The following is a 19,010-nucleotide window of genomic DNA, read 5'->3' on the forward strand; positions in this document are numbered from 1 at the left end:
AGTTGAACCAGTGAGCATGAAATCCTAGAATTAGAGGAATCCATTACTGTTCTCCTGATAGACCTCACCTACTGAAGGGGTTGGTTTTAAAGATCCATCTAACTTTTAACAGTGAGGGGAACTGAAGAATCAGTGCTACATACAACCGGCATGATTTGTAGTCATTGGCAATGCTTATGAAGTGTCTGTAAGTTCATCTTAAGATAATAAGATAAGATAATTGTTTAGCTGTGCGACCCAATCGGTGCCTAGCTGCCATGCCACCAAAAGGAAGCACGAGGACTGGGATAATACCAGATTGCCCAAACCTAAAGAAAGGAAGTCGAGAGGCGGAGGTCGGGTTCGAATCACGGACCTTCCGGTTTAACCACTGAGCCAGTGAGTTTAGCTTGCCTAAATTCTGTCAACTGGTGTACATCAGCTGTGCCACAAGAACTTATAACCCGTTATATACAGTCCGCTTTCGCGATTTTATTTGCTAAATTGTCAGCTATTCTTGCTCACGACTCACGCGCCGTTGTGCTCTGGATTCCTCGTCTCCGGAGTTCATATGCTGAGAACGGAACTTCGGTGGAGGAGGAACAACTATCTAAGCATCGGAATTCAAAACTTTGGGCAATGGTTGAAACCACCCGTCATTCGTCGGGATTCTTACCATTTTAACCCGAGAGGAGGAATACAAGTAGACTTTCAGTCAGGTGGGAAATACTTGGGACCGACTGAATAATCTTCGTTATTGAAAAAGTTTGGTGATAGTCGTTTCCCAGCAATGAATCTACCGGTTGTCCCCAAACTTGTTCGACAAATAGACTTTCTTCAGCTCCCGCTATCTCACAATGACACTTCCTCTACTGGATATGGATTTTTCCGTTATGTTGTCGGAGTACTTTGGTTTTTCTGGATCTGGTTTAACTGGATCCAACTTCTCTAACTTTGCCTCCTGAACGGGCATAAAATGGTGTACTGCTGGTTGGAAGTGTGTAAACAGCGCGTTTGAACTGGCTGGTTTTTGAAAAGAAACCCAGAAAAAATCATCCTGGCCGTATGGTCTTTTTAGCTACCTTTTCTGGGAACTGTCCATAAGCTACTAATAAGAGAAACCAGGCGCAATAATACTGTGAGTTGTGAAGTCTCTATTTAATATCAAGCACAAATTAAATCGAATAGAGATCACCGAACAGTATTTCCACTATAAAATATTTAGGAAAAGGTTACCCTCTTCCGTTTTGCATACGAATAACTGTGTCCAGTTATGGAACGTGATTCAAGAATGAACTTTCCTGTTTGCTGGTTGAACCACTTTTCTTTCCGTCTTTTCTTGATGGAGAAGACATCATTGTTTGTTCCATGGTTCCTATTATTGAGACAGTGCCTCCCCTTCACTGTACTTCTCTACATGCTGTTTTCGCTTATTTCTGTTCAATTTCAGTGGACAATGCCTTGTCGTTTTCCGGTAGCTCATGTGTTTTGGTCATTATGCTCACACTTACTTCACGATGGGGTTCCAATGTTGGACACCCCTGTCAAAGTACCCATTAATTTTATACCTTTTTGCGTCAAACATTCGCGGATACTTCTGGGTCATTGTAATGCGAGATTATGCCTAGTGTCGCTCTTGGGCTCGTTCGGATCCGAATCGGACAAAAAGCGGCGCTCATAAAACTATAGTTTTCAATTACAATTTCGATTCATCTGTTGTTTTCGATCCACCGATTTCCTTAACATTGGTAGAAAGAGAGTGGCAGGGTTGTTTCCATAGATATTAATCCCACAATTTTCACAACGAAAGGGATAAACACTATGTGCTAAATCAGGATTCCGGTGCGGTAAATGCATTCATTTGTATACCAATCGGTTTTCATGGGAGACATTCAAAATATGACAAGACTTTGTTCAGGCCTTATAAGACACGACTCATGCGGTTGCTGTTTCACATGCATGCAAACAAAGTACACGTCTGTAAGTACAGGGTGAGAATTAAGAAGGGTATATTTGGCTCACTCATTCTGGGTCAAAAGCACACCAAAACCTCAAGAAAGGTCCAGCAAATCAAATTAATTGAATTCCCTTCCGCAGTCCCAGTCACCCATTTTGGCCAATATCGTACCGCCCGGAAGGAAAAACTCTAAATTATGTTCTTGCCCAGTCATACTCCAAAACGACTCAATATGAACTCCAAAAACGAAGTAAGATTGAAGAAAATAATCGATGAGCCATAAATCGAGCGATCATTTATTTTAGGATGTAAAGTTTAACAGTTATTTTCGAATGGAGTTCGAAGGGGTCGTATGAATGGGGGCATTTTGAGATTTTGGGTGAAGATTCTCATCACTTCACAGTTGATGTGGTAGATGAAACTCTCCGACGTTTCGACAACTGAGGTGCGTTTTGTCAACGGAATAATCACTAACAGCATCAAATTTCAAAAGCGGTAACACGACACATTTTTATCACGGATTTGTTAGATGAATAGTTTTTTCGACTCTCAAAATCTTTTGTAGCTCTGTCGGTTTCGCTGTAGAACGGGAGACATCCAGAAGAACGACAGCTTCTTCTAGGGAATATTACCCACCAGTCCACTACAAAACGGCTACCTAGACTTTAACTGCGCAGGTTGATTGACGTTTAACGCACTTGTACATCGAGCGAACAAGATCTACGGCAGCATAGTTTCGTTTGAAAATTATGATAGTTGGGCCCCTGAAGTTCTAAACTTATCAGGCTTACTTTGTATAAGCTTCCAACTGAGTAGCATGGGAATGTCGGGCGCGAAGGTAACAGGACCGAACCACCCAGGATATGTGGATAAGTACACCTGAGAGGTCAGCAAACAAAATTCCTGACAACGACATATGCTGGCACCGCTGGTGTTCATCAGTGGACGGAATATTGGAAAGGTGAACTCCCTATCATACACCCACTCACTTTACAAGTACTACCGACGGATATAGATAGTATATCTTTCGATTCCCTTCTTCAGTAAGTGACACTTATCAGGAAAACGAAAATGCCTTTACCTCCCAGGTATTTTGAACACGCTTCAGAGTTTACATTCTGTATGAGTTAGGTTCTTTTAGCGTTTGCGAAAAGTTCGTTTCTACAGCCGTCTGAAATCAGATTTGGTCGATATTTTGAAACCAACTACCATGTTCTACTTCGTGGAAGCGCGGAACGGTTTGAACCGCAATTTATGGCTTCTGATGAGCGGCGAATTGATGGCAGAAATGATTTTTCGATAAGAGATCTTCTTAGTAAATATTGAAAATTACCTCGAGAGAGAGAGTTCGAACCCACGTCCTCTTCGGTATCATTCAAAAGGCTACTCGATATGCAGGTGCCACTGTTATTAGAAGTGTTCGTTAATTTGTTTTACTTTTGCAGTCAACGTAACAAGATCAGACGTGTAGTGGATATTGAATGTACGTGATCCACGAAGATTATCCACTAAAAAATGCACAATTTCGGCATTCACTTCCGTGCTAAAATCTATGGAGTTTTGCCTTCACACTATCCTATATGAATATCGTACAGTATCAAACCAGTCTCATCTTGTTTTCGGCATCACGCAAATAGACGCACATACACATCATTGATTGGCACGATGAAATGGAGGAACTGACGGTACACAGAAACCATGGGCCTACACATATTGATGTGTGGTTAGATTGTAACTGACCGCCAGGCTGAACGACTAGATATTTATCTACTAACCTCGTGTCTTTTTGCATATTGGTCTGACTGCTGATCTCCCTATGCTCTCAACACCCGCTTCACTGAGATGTCTTCACGTTGTAGGATGTTCAGAAAAAAACATCTGGTCGACTGGAGCCGGCATGAGCAGCCCCATGCCCGAGGGTGAAACATGCCACTTTTTTACCATTTACGATAATGTCGGTGTTTTGTCCGTCAAAATCATGCTCATTTGTCGTTAGTGCATAGGGGAGATTATTATCGATCCATTCGTTGTAGGGTGGTGGTACCACTTGCCAGCACATTACGCATGGTAATTGATTGTCTCTCTGGTGCGATTAGAAATTGAACGCACAGTAGTGTTTTTTTTACCATGCGTGCCGATCGGCTGCTCACATGGCACCCATATTCTGTTTAATGTGGATGGAAAACGACCCGATGTAGACAACAAATTTGACGCCGGTAAAGTAAGAACACGTTTCCTATTCGTTGAAAGCGGGGCGAGAAACAGCTTCTCTGTTAAAAAAAATCGCTAAGGACACCTTCAAGAACGACGTACCGAGCGGTGTTCATAAAATTCTGTCGTGCTTTTAGGTCCTGTTCCTGATGATGGACAACACGCGGACGGTGTTGGTTCAAAACTGCTTCAGTGGGGCGTGAGCTTAATGTATCACAAGTAGAAGTTTGCATTGAGGGTTTTGTCAAGTCTGAGTGGAGTAGATGAGTAGATGAAGTTTAGTGTGTACACAATATTATAATTCCTTGATTGTTGATTCGGTGTCAGTTGATCTGTTCGTAGAGCTGTACAGTTAACTTCGTCAGTGACGAGGAGGCATCATCAGTGCTCGAATGAACGTCGCATAAGCAATGCCCAGTTGACGCACCCAGAATTGGCAATAATCTGGAACATTTCCAAATAGTAAGCGCTGTTATGCTGTGTCAGCATCTATATCTTCGAGTGCCTAGTTTACTCAAATAAAACCATGATTTGAAAAAATAAGCCCTACCAAAATAATCAAAAATTTTCACTTTCTTGACTTGCATGTTCTTCGTAGTGTACTGCACAAAGAAGAGACATACATGCAGTTTCTTCTTCGAGCTGAGCCTTGCTCTGAAAACGTGCTTTTTTGAAAATGGAATTTCGGCTAAAAAATCGAGAAGCACTGTACATATGTTTCATTCTTATTTGGAATCTTCAGCAGTGTGTATCTTACGAAACTCTGGAGAGTCTCGAACTCGCGACCTTCCGGCTAGTGGTTTAAACAGTCAACCGTTCGGCCACGGTGGTTGGTCATCATTTTGACTAATTCTACTTATACATGCTATAAAGCCACTTATCCTTCAGTCACTGGTAACGCAACCCGTGGTCACATTTTTTGACTGGATCCTCGACTGACAACTTCTCAGATGGGAGTTTCCTTCGCGTGATGAAATTATTCCTCCTCTGAGCTACTTAAAATTTGATGATAGTGTTTGCCGCTTTGTAAGGGGTTGAGAGTGAAGTAGCGTGGTGGGGAAAAACTTCAATAAGTAATTTCATACAGATGAACTACTCACCGACTCAATGAATTCCACATCCTGCAAGATGAAATTCATCTATCTAAGAAAACATCTTGAAAAAGAAGGAGAGAATGAAAGCCCCGAAAAGTCCTAAGAGGAAACTGTTCAAGGTCTTCGAAATGGTTCACTTAGTTTAATGGTCTGCTATCGATATCATATGGCATAGTTCCGGGTTTACCGCCTTCAAACGGTGGGTCTTCTGAGCCCTGTCAACATACTATCCAAAACCTTTCAGTAATCTGACTCCACAGGACTGGAATTGAGACAGCCTTGTCAGCAACCCAGCCCAGGATATCTACATGATCTCAAACGCTAGAAAAAGTTACATGTAGAATAGGAACCGAAAGCCTTCTAATAATCATTTATTCATTGAGCATGCTGTAATAGCCACTGCCTTCATTTTATGCTTGAGTTTAGCTCTACAGATTAGGTGTTTTTGATGAACTGGATGACTGGAACTGATTCCCACTATGCAATTTCAGCAATCATACTGGTCACGGATATGCGAGTATAATAATTCAAACGCAGCATCCACTGGTGTCAGCGTGAAGAAATTCGTCACTCGCTGTTGAGAACTGTTGAGAACATCCACAACCAAAGAGTCCTATGAATGGCTAGTGCTGCTGAATGGAGGACTATTATGAATCATTTTGTGGCAATCTCGTATTATTATGAGCTACTTTCTAGTTGACGCAGAGCGCTCTTAAGCCTTGCCCAGAGAAGGGGACCCAATTAGAAAAGGCCTCTAAAATTTCACTCAAAAAACGTGGGGTTTCTGTCTGGTTATTGATCCAACTCACCAACCCACAAGTAAGGTCTTACTTTGGAGGGGCAGATAATCATCACCGGGGTTCGGTTCTTGGTGCGAATAGTGGTGTATTTCAGTCCTCATTATGAGCACAGTGTGCAGCAGATATGCACCACCAGGTATGCACCTAGATCTGCACTGGTGCTACCATGAGGATTACCACACTGAAACACCTTAGCGCAGCTTAGTCTATCGAATGTGTAAATTCTGATTGGATCCAGCAAAGTTTCATTAAGCCAACATAACTGTAGGGAATATAAAAACAATACGTCCAGGTTTTGTGCCTCGACTTGATATGACTGCGAGTGTCAACTAAAATGCTTAGTCAATAACAGCGGATGAAAGTGCCACAGTTTTCTGTCATAGTCCAAAGCATTCGAGTTCCATAAGCTGAACTCAAGCGATGTTATGAGACGACTGAACTAGAGTGGAAATTTGAAGAACACTGAAGAGACTACGAAAAGCATTCTCGGAAAATAGAGGAGGTTTTTTTCAAAACTTGGTGTCTTGTTGCTGTAAACGAACTAGCGAAAATATTCTTGCACGACGGAGTGGGAAAAACATTAGTGAAAGTAGCAGCAGTCATTTGTTCGTACTAGTGAGAGCCAGTTGTTTCAACGATCCCACACTAAAAGCAAAAACAAAGCGAGAAGTCCGTCAATATATTCGCCAGAAATACTGCAGGGAAAAAAGTGAAAACAAAGGATTAAAAACCGCAGACTAACAAACACGTTTGCGTACATGAATGTACACACACAAATATGTGTAGGTTGATGATGGTGAGGACAATGGTATTGATGGTGACGATGATGAAGAAGATGCGGATGATGATGATGATGATGATGATGATGATGATGATGATGATGATGATGATGATGATGATGATGATGATGATGATGATGATGATGATGATGATGGAGAGGAGCAGGACGGTACTGTGAATGCCACAACTGATTACTGTTGAGGATTCTCACTATGGTAGGAGGAGGAATAGTAGTGGGGAGAGGAGTGCAGGGATGAGAATGGTATTGACGGTGATGACACTCTGCATTTCCTGACATTGACTACAATGATCGTCCGGATGATGCTGAAATTATTGTAGTTGGTCTCCGATATTCAGAAATCTGTACCACTTAGATGGATACCTGAAGCTTGCTAGAGACCGATTTTATTATGAATACACATTTATCATGAATCAAGATGTGGTAACTGAATCCGGAAATGGTTGTAGTTGTGGCTCAATATACGGAGTCCCTTCTCGTACACTGTTCTCTTTCAATCCGCAGACGATTACGGACTGAGTGTGTAGGTATATAACTTTTCGAAGTAATTCACTCTTTAATTTATCATCATTATCTCCACCGCCTATCTGTACACAATGAAATTTAATCTGAAGGGTAGTGCGATTTCCACCGTTTACGTAAAACTTTCTACTCAGTATGGTGGTTCCTTTTTAAAACGATCATCTAGATGATTGATCGGTTTGTCCTCCTATTCAGGCAATTGCTTCCAGAAAGTTTTCGATCTTCTTAATCGCATAAAGGCCCATTCATTTCCACCCATTTCTGGGCTCTAATGATATTGCTCCAGTTGTCCAAGACGAATTAAACATACTGAAACAAAATGATGCATAAAGAAAACTACTCATAAGGTTATTGAAAACTCTTCGACAGTCCACAACCGGTTTCGCCCTTCTTGGAGGATCATCAGGTAGGCACAGTTCCCGAGTTTCCGTCAACCGTTTGATCTGCTTGAATCCAAATTACACGAATTGCGACAAATGCGCTCATTTCTAAATCACTGCGTTATTACTGGAGACTCAAATAAATCTCTCGTTTATATCCTTCAATTAAATGTGCTGCACGGACTTTCCAGCAAACTTGTGAGTAGTTTCCTTGAGGAAAATATTCTAAGGTACCTTGAATATCGTACCAACTGTAACACGAAGTGGCCTGCATGCATCACATTCAGTTGAAGAGCATCATAAACGAGAGATTCACCTGAGTCTCTCGTGAAAACCAAATTGATTTGCAATTGAATGTATTTGTCAAAATGATGCATACTTTTGGCGTAATGAATGACAGGGAGCATTGCAACTTTTTACTTTATCTGAATTACTGATTTGTTTTGAGTTCAGAGCAGTCAGGTCGAACCGGTAAATTTGTAAAAACTCGGTCGGTCTCACTTTGGACATTTTCTCAATGCAAATAGCATCGCAATATGCGAATGGTGCGCCACCTTGTTCCAAGTTTTCGCGCTAATTACCAGGCTAACAAGTTTTGTGTGGAGAAACATACCTAATAAATGCCAAGCAATGTTGGAGCTGTATGTATTCATCCGACAGAACTATTCGAGCGGTTAATATTATCAACACCGCAGCAGGTCAATCGCTGCCAAAGCAAGTCGGATACACGTGTCCTTCTGATGTCAATTTGTTTGGTCAAACCTGACTCCTCAGGATGCTGAATATGTTGGTATAATTCAAAATGGAACCAATGGGATTGTTCTTTTTTGAACTGAAGTCATTGTAGTTGGAGGTGCTGTTCTTTCTAGCACACAGTGGTCTCTCTTTAGAGAAAAAAATCAACCAAAATAGTTACAAAAACGCCGCGTCAAAACAAGTGATTTCTTGGGTAATGCAATCTAGGTGTCGGTTTTGTCCTTGTAAAGTATAGTTTGTTTGTGCAAACTGTTCCGTGGAATGAAGATGAAACAGCTTCTGAAAGAACAACTAGGTGAGGTAGGTATCTCGTTCTATCGGACGTCTTCGAACTTGGTTTGGAGCTGGTAGTTACTGCAGTCTTTTCAATTTAAAATTGCCAACATATAGACCTGCAAGTGTCAACGATGCTCACGTAAGTCGTGTATTCTCGGGCCGCTCACCGGTCGTCCTGATTTCCACTTTATTGTGGTCAACTCTTTTTGGCTCCTGTGATGCAGTGTTGACTTAACGGACTGTGAAGTGCTATTCTGGCGCGTTCCTAGCTGGGACTCACCTCACGTGTCTAGAAACCCTGCATGTCAGGACGCGTGAAAGATCCCAGTGATCCCATTATCCTATCACTTCCAGGCAGGATTACCCAACTAAATTTTATCTCAGTTGCTGGTTGTTGCGGGATTTTTTAGAGCACATACTCACATGACTCTCACTCGAACAGTCGTCCTCCTGTCCTCATACTGGTGAGTACACACCGAAGGAGTGGAAGCACTGGACTCGGGTTTCTCTCTCATTAGAACTCATCGGCAGTACACATCCAATAACCTTGCCGGGGTTTGAACTCCGCACTTCTGATGTGCAGGACGAGCTTATTACAACTGCTCCACCAGCACACGTCTGAAAAGGTGCACATGTTCACGCTTGAGTGATGTGAGCGTAACACCCGATGGCTTGGACGACGACCCAGTAACGTATCTTGGTTTTATCGGTCGAGTGGCCCGCCAGTCAGGACTTCCCGGTCAGGTAGCGCCACAAACGCTTGGAATCTGCTGGACACATCTTGTTTCAGGAGTTGTTGGTTGCGAGGTTTTGTAGAATACAGACAAGCATGACTCTTGTTTGGACAATCGTCGTCCTCTTCTCGTGTGATCATTTATCACCTGGAACTTGCATTGTGTTGGATAAAGAAGATAATCCTTCTGAGAGCCCCCTGTTCCTTCATGTTGCTTATAGTTGTTTATTTTATAGCTGTTTGAGGGTACAGACAGTTGATACTTGATCGATTAGCTTAGAGACGTAGCCCTTCCTTTTCCTTTGTTTCTATATTACGCCTTCCTCGTGGCAGTTGAACATTTACCGCTGGTGTCTAGTTTTCAGTGTTGCTGTTGATGATGATAACGGTGAGATGAGATGAGGATGGTGGCTTTACCTCTTTCGCTTTAGGTCTTTATAGTTTCTCAGATAATTGTGTGCTGTTCGTATAGCCTAGTTTTATGAAGCTTGGATGGACGATTAATATTTGTGATCTCAAACGCCATAAATCAGCTGAAGTGCATAGTGAAATGATCTGTTTTATCTCGTAAAAAGCCCCAAGCAGAGCTCATAAATTATGCCATGTCCATGCTTACGTTAGGCATCCTGGATTCACACTTGGTAATTTGACAGTAGTGCATATTCTTACCATTTTGGGTATCATGTAACATGAAAAACTGTCTACTACACGTTACACACACTTGATCTGACAGATGTGCACTGATGCTTCACGGACCACCCACATTTGTCCAGCCTGTCTGTCTACTGTCGGAGTAGATAGCGGTTATTTACATTACCTGCGAAATGGATACCATACATATATCGATCATCCTGTCAATTGTACAAAGTTGACACTTGTGTACAAACAAGGTTGCGCTGGATTTGGTAACCCCATAAGCTTGGGCACTAATGATGTGCATGTGCAACGACCGAACTCAGAGAGCCAGCAGCAACACGTCAAGATGTCCAACCGCACATGGACAGTTGACAGTTGATCTGTCATTTTCACATGGTCATCTAGCTAGTTGTCTGTGACCTCGGTCCGGATGACTGGGACGGCGGACCTCTAAATAGTGTTTGCGCACGTACCGCTTGACGAACACAGAATAAACCAGTCGGTTAGTGATTTGTAACCGTGAGAATTAGGTGCAATCGGAGTGTAATTGAGCCGACGTCAGTCTGTTCGGTGATTCCGAATGCACATAGGGTCGCATACTAGGCACTTGCAAATAGTAGAGGAAGGAAGCACATTGAACCAGTCACTTAACCAGACACCAACAACTAGAAATACTTCACGATTTTATTGGGGAGAGAATGTTTCATAGGACTATTATTGTAAACTCGTAGAAAATAGTATACTATGTGGGCCAGAGCCTTTGCTCCGTGTTCGATACAATTTAGACCGTTGGCACAGCACCGTTAAAATATTATTCGACTACTACAGCCAAACTGGGTGCACATTGTGTCAGGCATTCCTTCCAAAAAGCTGTCAGCGCAAGACCTGTAAAGTCTTGCAACGTTTTTAAACCAGCCGTGCTGTGCAAAAGCCAATTAACCGTCTGACTGACGTATCTGTCTATGATTTAAGTATTTTCCTTGGTGCCATGCTAATTACAAGGTTGATAATATCTCTCCGGCAGCCCACAACTCAGTTTACTCTGTTGGTAGCTTTTTTTCTACGCGTAGCCATCTGAAAGTTCACCAACTCTATTTAATCAAGGTAGATGTATGTGGAGCTAAAAGTCAAGAAGATAGATTTAAACTAGGACACAGGAAACATCGCGAACGGTAAAGTAATTAGACTCTCATACGAGTTTCACCTCGGTTCTCAAAAGAATTCAAACTTCCAAGTATTCTTTTTTCATTTACTATTCACTCTGTTGCTGTTAACTCGATGGTGATGTTTGTATTTCCGTTGGTCTTCATTTAAAGGCACATAAATCCATTATTTTCATGAAGTACACGAACTCAAAGCCTCGCCATTATATATCCAACCACCAAGTCATGATAGCTTAATAGATTTGACGTCACAGAAAATCGCCTTGCTATGGTTCGATTCCAAACAAGGTAGGCACTGACGGGCCCTGAGTTGTGGCTGGATGGAATTTCGTGGAAGAATGCGGTTTCGTCTCGTGAGACAACAATGATATGAATCGCTTCAGCTTTCATTATGCTATCATTTGTTGGTAGTTATTTTGACAGAAAATCGAAGTAAATAATAACTAACTACCGAAGTGACGGTAAAATTGTTTCTAGTTATGCTGTTGTCCTTCTAATGAAAGTCTTCTTCCAATATGGCGTAATATATTAGATGAATCTCAACGGGATTGCAGAGTTCGTCCTCCAGTCTGTCACCGGCTAATGAGGCAATCAGTATGTTGTATTACCATCTACTTTCATGCACCGACTGAACACTAGTTGGGTGGTCACCAGTTCTGCCCCGGAAGACGTTTGTGAGGCCTGCTAAATACCTATACGACGCTTTCCGGCTCCTTAGCACAGAATGAGTCCACTTGTTATAAGAGAGAACGTTTGACTGCTTTTAGTTTTCTTTTCATCGTTATACTCCGAAGATCACCGTCATTAACAAGTGTGAGATATCTTTCTCAGTTGTTTATTCCTGAGAAGTTGTTATTGCACGAACTGACCTTCCCGATCCGTCATTCACGCGCATTAGGACTGATCATAGACTGACCACTGTTGATCAGGTGTGAACTTATTTCAAAATGTATTAACTAGACAGATGCTCCAGCACGTCCATTCAAGGTCATGCACCTGGAGTTTCAGTTACCTTCCCTACCACTTCTGTTATCCGATTGTCTATGTACATCAGCTCGCCCCTTGTAACTTCTGACTGGTTACCAATTACCGGTACTGGCAGCAATCTGTGGTAGTTGACAATCGTACAATTTACTGGGCTGCGTTGGACTTGCTGAGTTTCCATCAATTCCGGAGTCTTTTATTAATCTCCAAGGTCTTCATCATAACTTTTGCAAGTTGAGATAGGATGCATTACGGCGGTTCTGGGTTACGGGCATTTTGTTGCCAACCCTGCCACGCTATTTGCTTCCGCTGTATTGCAATGGGGTCGGGAGGTCCCAGAAAATTCCCATGGCTTGCCGAAATCTATCCAGTTTTGATCCAGATAGAACATAAGGTTGACGGAAACTAGGGGCTGCGGTTACATTCCCATGGCTTGCCGAAATCTATCCAGTTTTGATCCAGATAGAACATAAGGTTGACGGAAACTAGGGGACTGCGGTTACCTAATGAGCTCCACGAAAGGAGAAACGGGTTGTTATATGTCGAATAGTTTTTAGCATTCTCTGTGTAAAGTTTAGACAATTTATTGTGATATCTCGAATAGTGTAGCACATGAAACATGTGGTGATTCGGTGCAGCACCTTCAGCTCAAACGGACCATTATAAACAGTAGATTCAGTTGAATCTCCTGCCGAAACCGAATTCGCGTTCAACTGTGAGTTCTTTCGAAACATGTGCGCATCATCTACCTGAAAAACCCACTACGCAGCTGAATGAATGGTACGATGGGCTCTGCTGCTCACCTAACACGTGACCGTGACGCTTGGAGAAGTCCATTCGAGGTCGAATGAATTTTTTTCGAAACGCACTCTGATCTGACGATTCACCTTGCGATAGTTTGGGGTCCGGTCAGGCCTCCGAGAAATACCATGGGGGCGTCTAGTGAGAATAGCACTCCCGTCGCCGCTGACATGGGAAAAACGATCAATGTATTTCCGGTAAAGAGTACTTCCATTCAAGACGGCCCACATTATGAGGTTCGGAATGAACGATCACTCCGACAAAATCCATCTAATGAAAAACGAATTATTTTCAAGCGTGAAAAATCCCTTACGTATGGTCCGTCAAATCGCACTAACACGTTAGCAACGTGGATTCATTCACCTAAAATTTACAAGTAGAGGTGAATGATGGAGAATAAGTTCATTAAAACTGCACTAATTGGCAACTCAGTGTCCTTCTGAATATGTAATTTCATTGAGTTGGGTAATTATATCTTCCCCATTCTCATGAGGGTTTCGAGAAGTCTACGGGGACTTCTAAATGTATCCCCTTAAATGAAAGACAAGTGCTATTTATAGCCAACGAAGATAGAGCTAGAATATATGACCCAAAGGAGGACAAAAACGAAGGCGCTCGATGCCTTTTAGGAAGTTATTCCATCAGACAATCTCACGGAACTTTTTCCTAATTGGAAGCCATTTAAGTGAGGCAATGAACAAATGTGCATCTCTGTACCTCATCCAGATCGGCTATCATTCCTTGGGTCAGTTTACTCCAGCTGAGAGCGAACCCTCACGAAAACAAGAGTCCACTGGTTCTAGCCCCTCTTCAGGTGTTCATGGTTTCCCCTGTGCAGTGCGTAGATCCGCTTCTAAGCCCAGTTTTTTCCACAAGGCCAGTCGAAAAAACATGGTTGACTGGCACTCAACCAGCCTTGACACGCTGCGTTCTTCACGCTTAAATTTAGTCCACAAGCCATCCAAACAGGACAAGAATAACTCCACAGGGGTCAAAACAAACCGGCTCGTCCAACCGTGAAAGCAGCTGGCACATGACATTATGGTGCTCCTTACTCAATGGATGTATATTTTTGTCGTTTTGCGCAGTCAAGATCGTGTAGCGAACCCAGACACCGCCTATTTGTGATACTCTGGCCTCGCTCCACCAGCGACCCCGTGGAGTGAAACCGACCGGCGCAAAAAATAAGACAGCGAAACTCTTGTGCAGCTTAGTGAAAGGATTAGTTTGCACACGGTTAAGTATGTTCACTCACAAAGACCAGTCCGTCCGACTAATCGGGCCACAGTCGACTAAGCTGTGACATTTCCGATGACTGAGGAGAAAAACGATTATAAGCTTCCTTTCGTATACTCCGAGCAGTCGCGCTTTTTGTGACCCCCGACAGGGTGCACAAACTGTTGCAATGCGGCCTTCATCATAGGAACAGGCTTGCAAAGCACACAGCATGCAGTCGGTGAGACGGAATGACTGACAGTTTTAGCGGCACATCTGTGTGTTCACAATTACCTGTGCAGATGCGAGGAAGTCTGGATTACGCTATCTGTGACCGGGGGTACAAATTAGATGACCCGGTCCAACCGAAAAATCTTGTTTACTTCACCACAAAAAGCAGTGTAAAGTACAAAACTACGTCAGATAGCAACAGGCGGTTAGTTTACCCTTCACTGTGGGGCATGAATAGAAGAAATATCTGCCAAACAACCAAACTGTTTGAACAGAATCACAACTGTCTCACCAGAGTGGAAATAACTATGTTGTCCTCGTTCCAATAACTATTTTCCTTGGGGATCGGTGGCTGTGTGTAGATGGCTCATCAAGTAACGACTGAGTTGTAATTCATGATTTTGATAACCACGATATACCGCAACAGTATGACCTGTCGATTCCCGCCACCGAGGCAGTTACACCAATGCAGACATATACAGGTCACCAGAAACGATTGGCAACCCGACTAGACTGAGGCTCATAAATGAGATACATACTCGCATTTAAAACGTGTTGTGCGACAAAAAAGTCATGTCCTAACATAAATCACTTCTCTGGGGTTAAGTGACGCTGAATTAGAGTGTTTACCTAAGGCTTTTTACTTCACTTCGTCTGCAATGCAGGCCCAAACGGTGAATGTCAGGCTATGGAGTTTGGAGTGCACATTTGCGAGCTGAACAATAAAAACCAGTCTTTCTTGGCATACTCGATGTCGCCTGTCTGGTTGTTGTTTATTGTGAACTCCTATCGGTTTGGCGAGTATTTATTTTAGAGCTGTTTCGAGCACTATTCATTATGGATTCCGAAGAAGTCCTGTTAACATGTAGATAATTAGAGTAATCCTCGGGGAAAGAAAACTGAGCACTTGTCTCTGTGCTATAAACTTCCCACGAATCGGACATCCGAGCAGGTTGTTCGGATTCCACTCAAAAGACACCAACTTTGGAGGGCATATTATGTGCAAGGCATGATGTTTCCTCGTGGTATGGAGGTTGTGAAGTCACAGTAGACATTATGCTTTGCGAGATAGTCATCCTTATAGCAAAATCTTGTTTTGATGTTTGTGAGTCACATCGGTGATTCACACACACACACACACAGAAAAGCGGTAAAGTTTCGATCCCGTGGACTTCCTTGCATTAACTGGAAAATACAACATCCACGCACGAGTAGCTGTTCGGAGGCAATTAACTCAGACTTCAGATACAGTACTAGTATCCTCCAGCTACGTAATTGACGTCAGGTTATCCCCTAGTCGATTGACTCTTCCAGTACGAGTTCTCAGATGGAAGCGCAAAATAAACTCTAGGACTTCTCCTTTTTCTAAGCAGACTACTTCAAATCTGTGGGTAGTGGAATCTTATGGATCCGAATGAAATATTGTCTAATATGCCGACCTTTTTTGAAGCATGAATGAAGACCAGTATGGTTGTTAAGAGACACCAGCCACTAGCCACCACATATTACCTGGGTAGTGACGCTTTTGCCGCTATCACGAAGGTAGCGATTGACACCATACTTTCATGGAGATCAAAGAAGAAGCAGACACTTACTCAATGTAGTGGGGAAAGGTTAGAAAAAACTCGAACTCAATCGAGCGCACATGACCGGCTCCAACAAAACATTTACATGCAGTCGGTTAATGCGCTCAGCTCCTAAACAGTAACAACACAGAACCATTTTAAGGTATCCTTCAAGTGGCGCCCCCTTCTCAGTGTGTGACTTTAACCCAAAAGACAACATATCTATCGCAAATGTAAGGTAACTGCATTCTTCTGACAGTTAGTCACTGCGGCAGCAGTCACTTACCACAGCTTGTGTGCGCGCATTCTCGCACCATACAGAGTAGATTATATCAACACCACCAACACCATACTTGATGCCAGCAGTATACTGTGCGTGAAGATACCATGCGGTTGCGACATCGTATTCGTTGAAATTTCTTGATTTGTTCTGAAAAACTTGGGATGTAACCCTTGGCCTCAAGGATCTAAATCACAGGCCCCAGTAGTCGGCATTGTTTTGCCATCTGTTGTGCAATCTAGAAAAAGAATCGTATGATCATTGAAACCAGCGTCAAATTCGTGTCACTCTATGTTGTGCATGCATCGAATAGTATAAAGTAAAAATTCAAACGTGGGAAGGTGGATGAAGATAATGAAGACTTCGGGAACCGATTTAAGCAACATAACGTCCACCTTGATAACCACACTTTATATCACCCTCGCGGAAATATGGGCTAAGCTTGACCTCGTAACATAAGAAGTTCCGAGTGAAAGGGGCAAAATTAACGCTGAAGTGGCAAAAATGAGTTCACACTTTAGGTAGCAATATATACGTTTTAAAATAAGAAACGGGAAATGGATGAACTGAAAAAGGGTGACTTGCAGAACTGTTGGTGGGAAAGTCAGTTGAAATTCAGCTAAAGAATACGAGAACTCCGGCGAATTACAGCGTAGTCTGCTGTCAAAAATAGTTTCATTTGCAAAGTACGCGCAAACTGGTATTCAAGAAGGAAGGTGGGTTCATCGGCCTTGTCAGTGGTATTGAACGAGGTGGTAAATTTTGCTAGCAGATGAAGTTGCGTCACATCTCACAAAACCTTGGCGTGTGCTATTCCTATGTTTTTTGTGCTGATCTCCTTTTGAACTGTTGTAATCCTGGCTTGGTCGCAAAAATTCTCAGTACACCTATACTCACCTCCCGTTACAGTGCACGACCTGTTACCAGGAGTTTTATTTTCGTAAGAAAGTGGCTCTGAATAAGGGCATTTGATAAAGATGATAGCACGTATAATTCTTCGGTGCAGCCTCTCGTATATCAGATCTTAATAGCAGTCTAAAACATCCTTTGTACTGACGGGATTATTAGCCCTCTCGTGTTAGATTTCATGGTCAGTCATCCAGCCTCTCGTCTCATTAGGTGAATTGAAGGCGAACCGACTCTCATATTATCTCTTATCCCACGGCGACGTGAAAAAGGTGTTATAGGGACACTTCAGTTCATTACTAGCCGACTCAGTCGCACGACACCACTATCTGAAGTGGATATGTATGTAACAACGCAAAAGGAGTGCGTTGCATCAAATACCGCCGGCATTGATCGCCTCATTCAACTTCGAGCAGCTCCCTGGGGCGGATTTTTCCACGTTCCCACGAATAAGTGGTTCTTATTTTGATTGCTTATCTTATTACAAGAGGTGGGGCTCTTTGACTGAATGAACACTATTCCGCCGCGCCACCCCTTCCCACAAACTCACACCATACTCGACGATTCTCGGGATATCGTGAGATGAAAACGATGAGGGTTATGAGACGAGAACGTCAGCGACGACCAGGGCAATCACGAAGCGATACTAATGACGCTGATTAATCAAATTTAGTGTCCTCAGACAGGGCTTTTGTGTGTTACGTCTGTGTATTTATACAAGCACAAACACACTCACAATGGATTCAAAACCAAAATGTCAAAGTTTTTCTTAAGTACTCTGTTGCGACCAACAAATTTTTCCGGTATTTCTCTCATCGTACACCAAAAGGAACTGTTGTCCGAAGTAAACGCTACTGTGATTTGTTTGTTTTCGATGAGCTATCAGTTATCCTCCAGGTAGTAATCAATGCATTATTATAGGACTGATTACTGAGTCAATACAAATCTCATTAGCATGGATGCGGTTCCTATCATTTTTATGGTATCAGACTATTATATGCATCAGTAATTTGCTCGGATAAACAGCTAACCTGAATGGATTTCGAACAGGATGCGCGTTGGGCAGCTAAGTGATCGGTAATAGCTGGTGAACAACAGTATACATTTTGCGTTTGCATTTCGATTCAGTTAGAGAGAGTGAGAATATAGTCGCACAGGGCTACTGGTGCAGATTACGCCCGGAGGTGAGCAAATTGATATGTTTCTCGGAACAGGAGTTGAAGAACGTCAAGACTCTCGCAGTCTATTCTGTGAAACGCAAATAAAAAGATTGTAAATCTAAGAGCGAGTGATACACACGGGTACAGCAAAGGTAAGGCGGAGTCTGCAGGTAAAAGTGTGCAAAATGTTCACCTAAAGGTCGATTGGTCTGAGTGGTTAGCAAGAGGATAGAGCAGCAAATGAGTGTGTTTTGCTATGCTTACCGTTGATGAAACTGGTGGTGGACTGTCAGCAATTTTTGGGTATTCTCGCAGTAACGAATCACGACTGATTTGATAGCCTGAATGTTAAAGCGTTTTTGGTGCTACGAGTAACGAAAGATTCACTCAAAGTCTGTCCGAACCCTCTGTTCATATTGCACACACATACTTCACATTAACATCCGTTACGGTCAGGAACTTCAATGTGAATCTGAACTGCGCTATTTTTTAAAATGTTCCCAATTCTTCTTTTGTCATTTTTATTCAAGCGTTTACTCAACAAGCCTTGGTCCCACGAGCC

At 42.6% G+C, this 19,010-nt stretch overlaps 1 protein-coding gene across 1 annotated transcript; it reads left to right on the top strand.

Annotated features, from left to right (window-relative positions):
* Positions 1 to 257: 257 nt before the first annotated feature.
* Positions 258 to 9,590, top strand: T265_04508 (hypothetical protein; the record flags this gene model as incomplete). Its single annotated transcript, XM_009169263.1, has 5 exons — positions 258 to 340; positions 3,382 to 3,419; positions 4,285 to 4,346; positions 6,828 to 6,990; positions 9,358 to 9,590. 5 exons carry the CDS (start codon positions 258 to 260, stop codon positions 9,588 to 9,590), a joined length of 579 nt encoding a protein of 192 aa, XP_009167527.1.
* Between the last annotated feature and the right edge of the window lie 9,420 nt (positions 9,591 to 19,010).

This window comes from Opisthorchis viverrini (assembly GCF_000715545.1).
Source record: "Opisthorchis viverrini unplaced genomic scaffold opera_v5_74, whole genome shotgun sequence".
NCBI classification, from domain to species: domain Eukaryota; kingdom Metazoa; phylum Platyhelminthes; class Trematoda; order Opisthorchiida; family Opisthorchiidae; genus Opisthorchis; species Opisthorchis viverrini.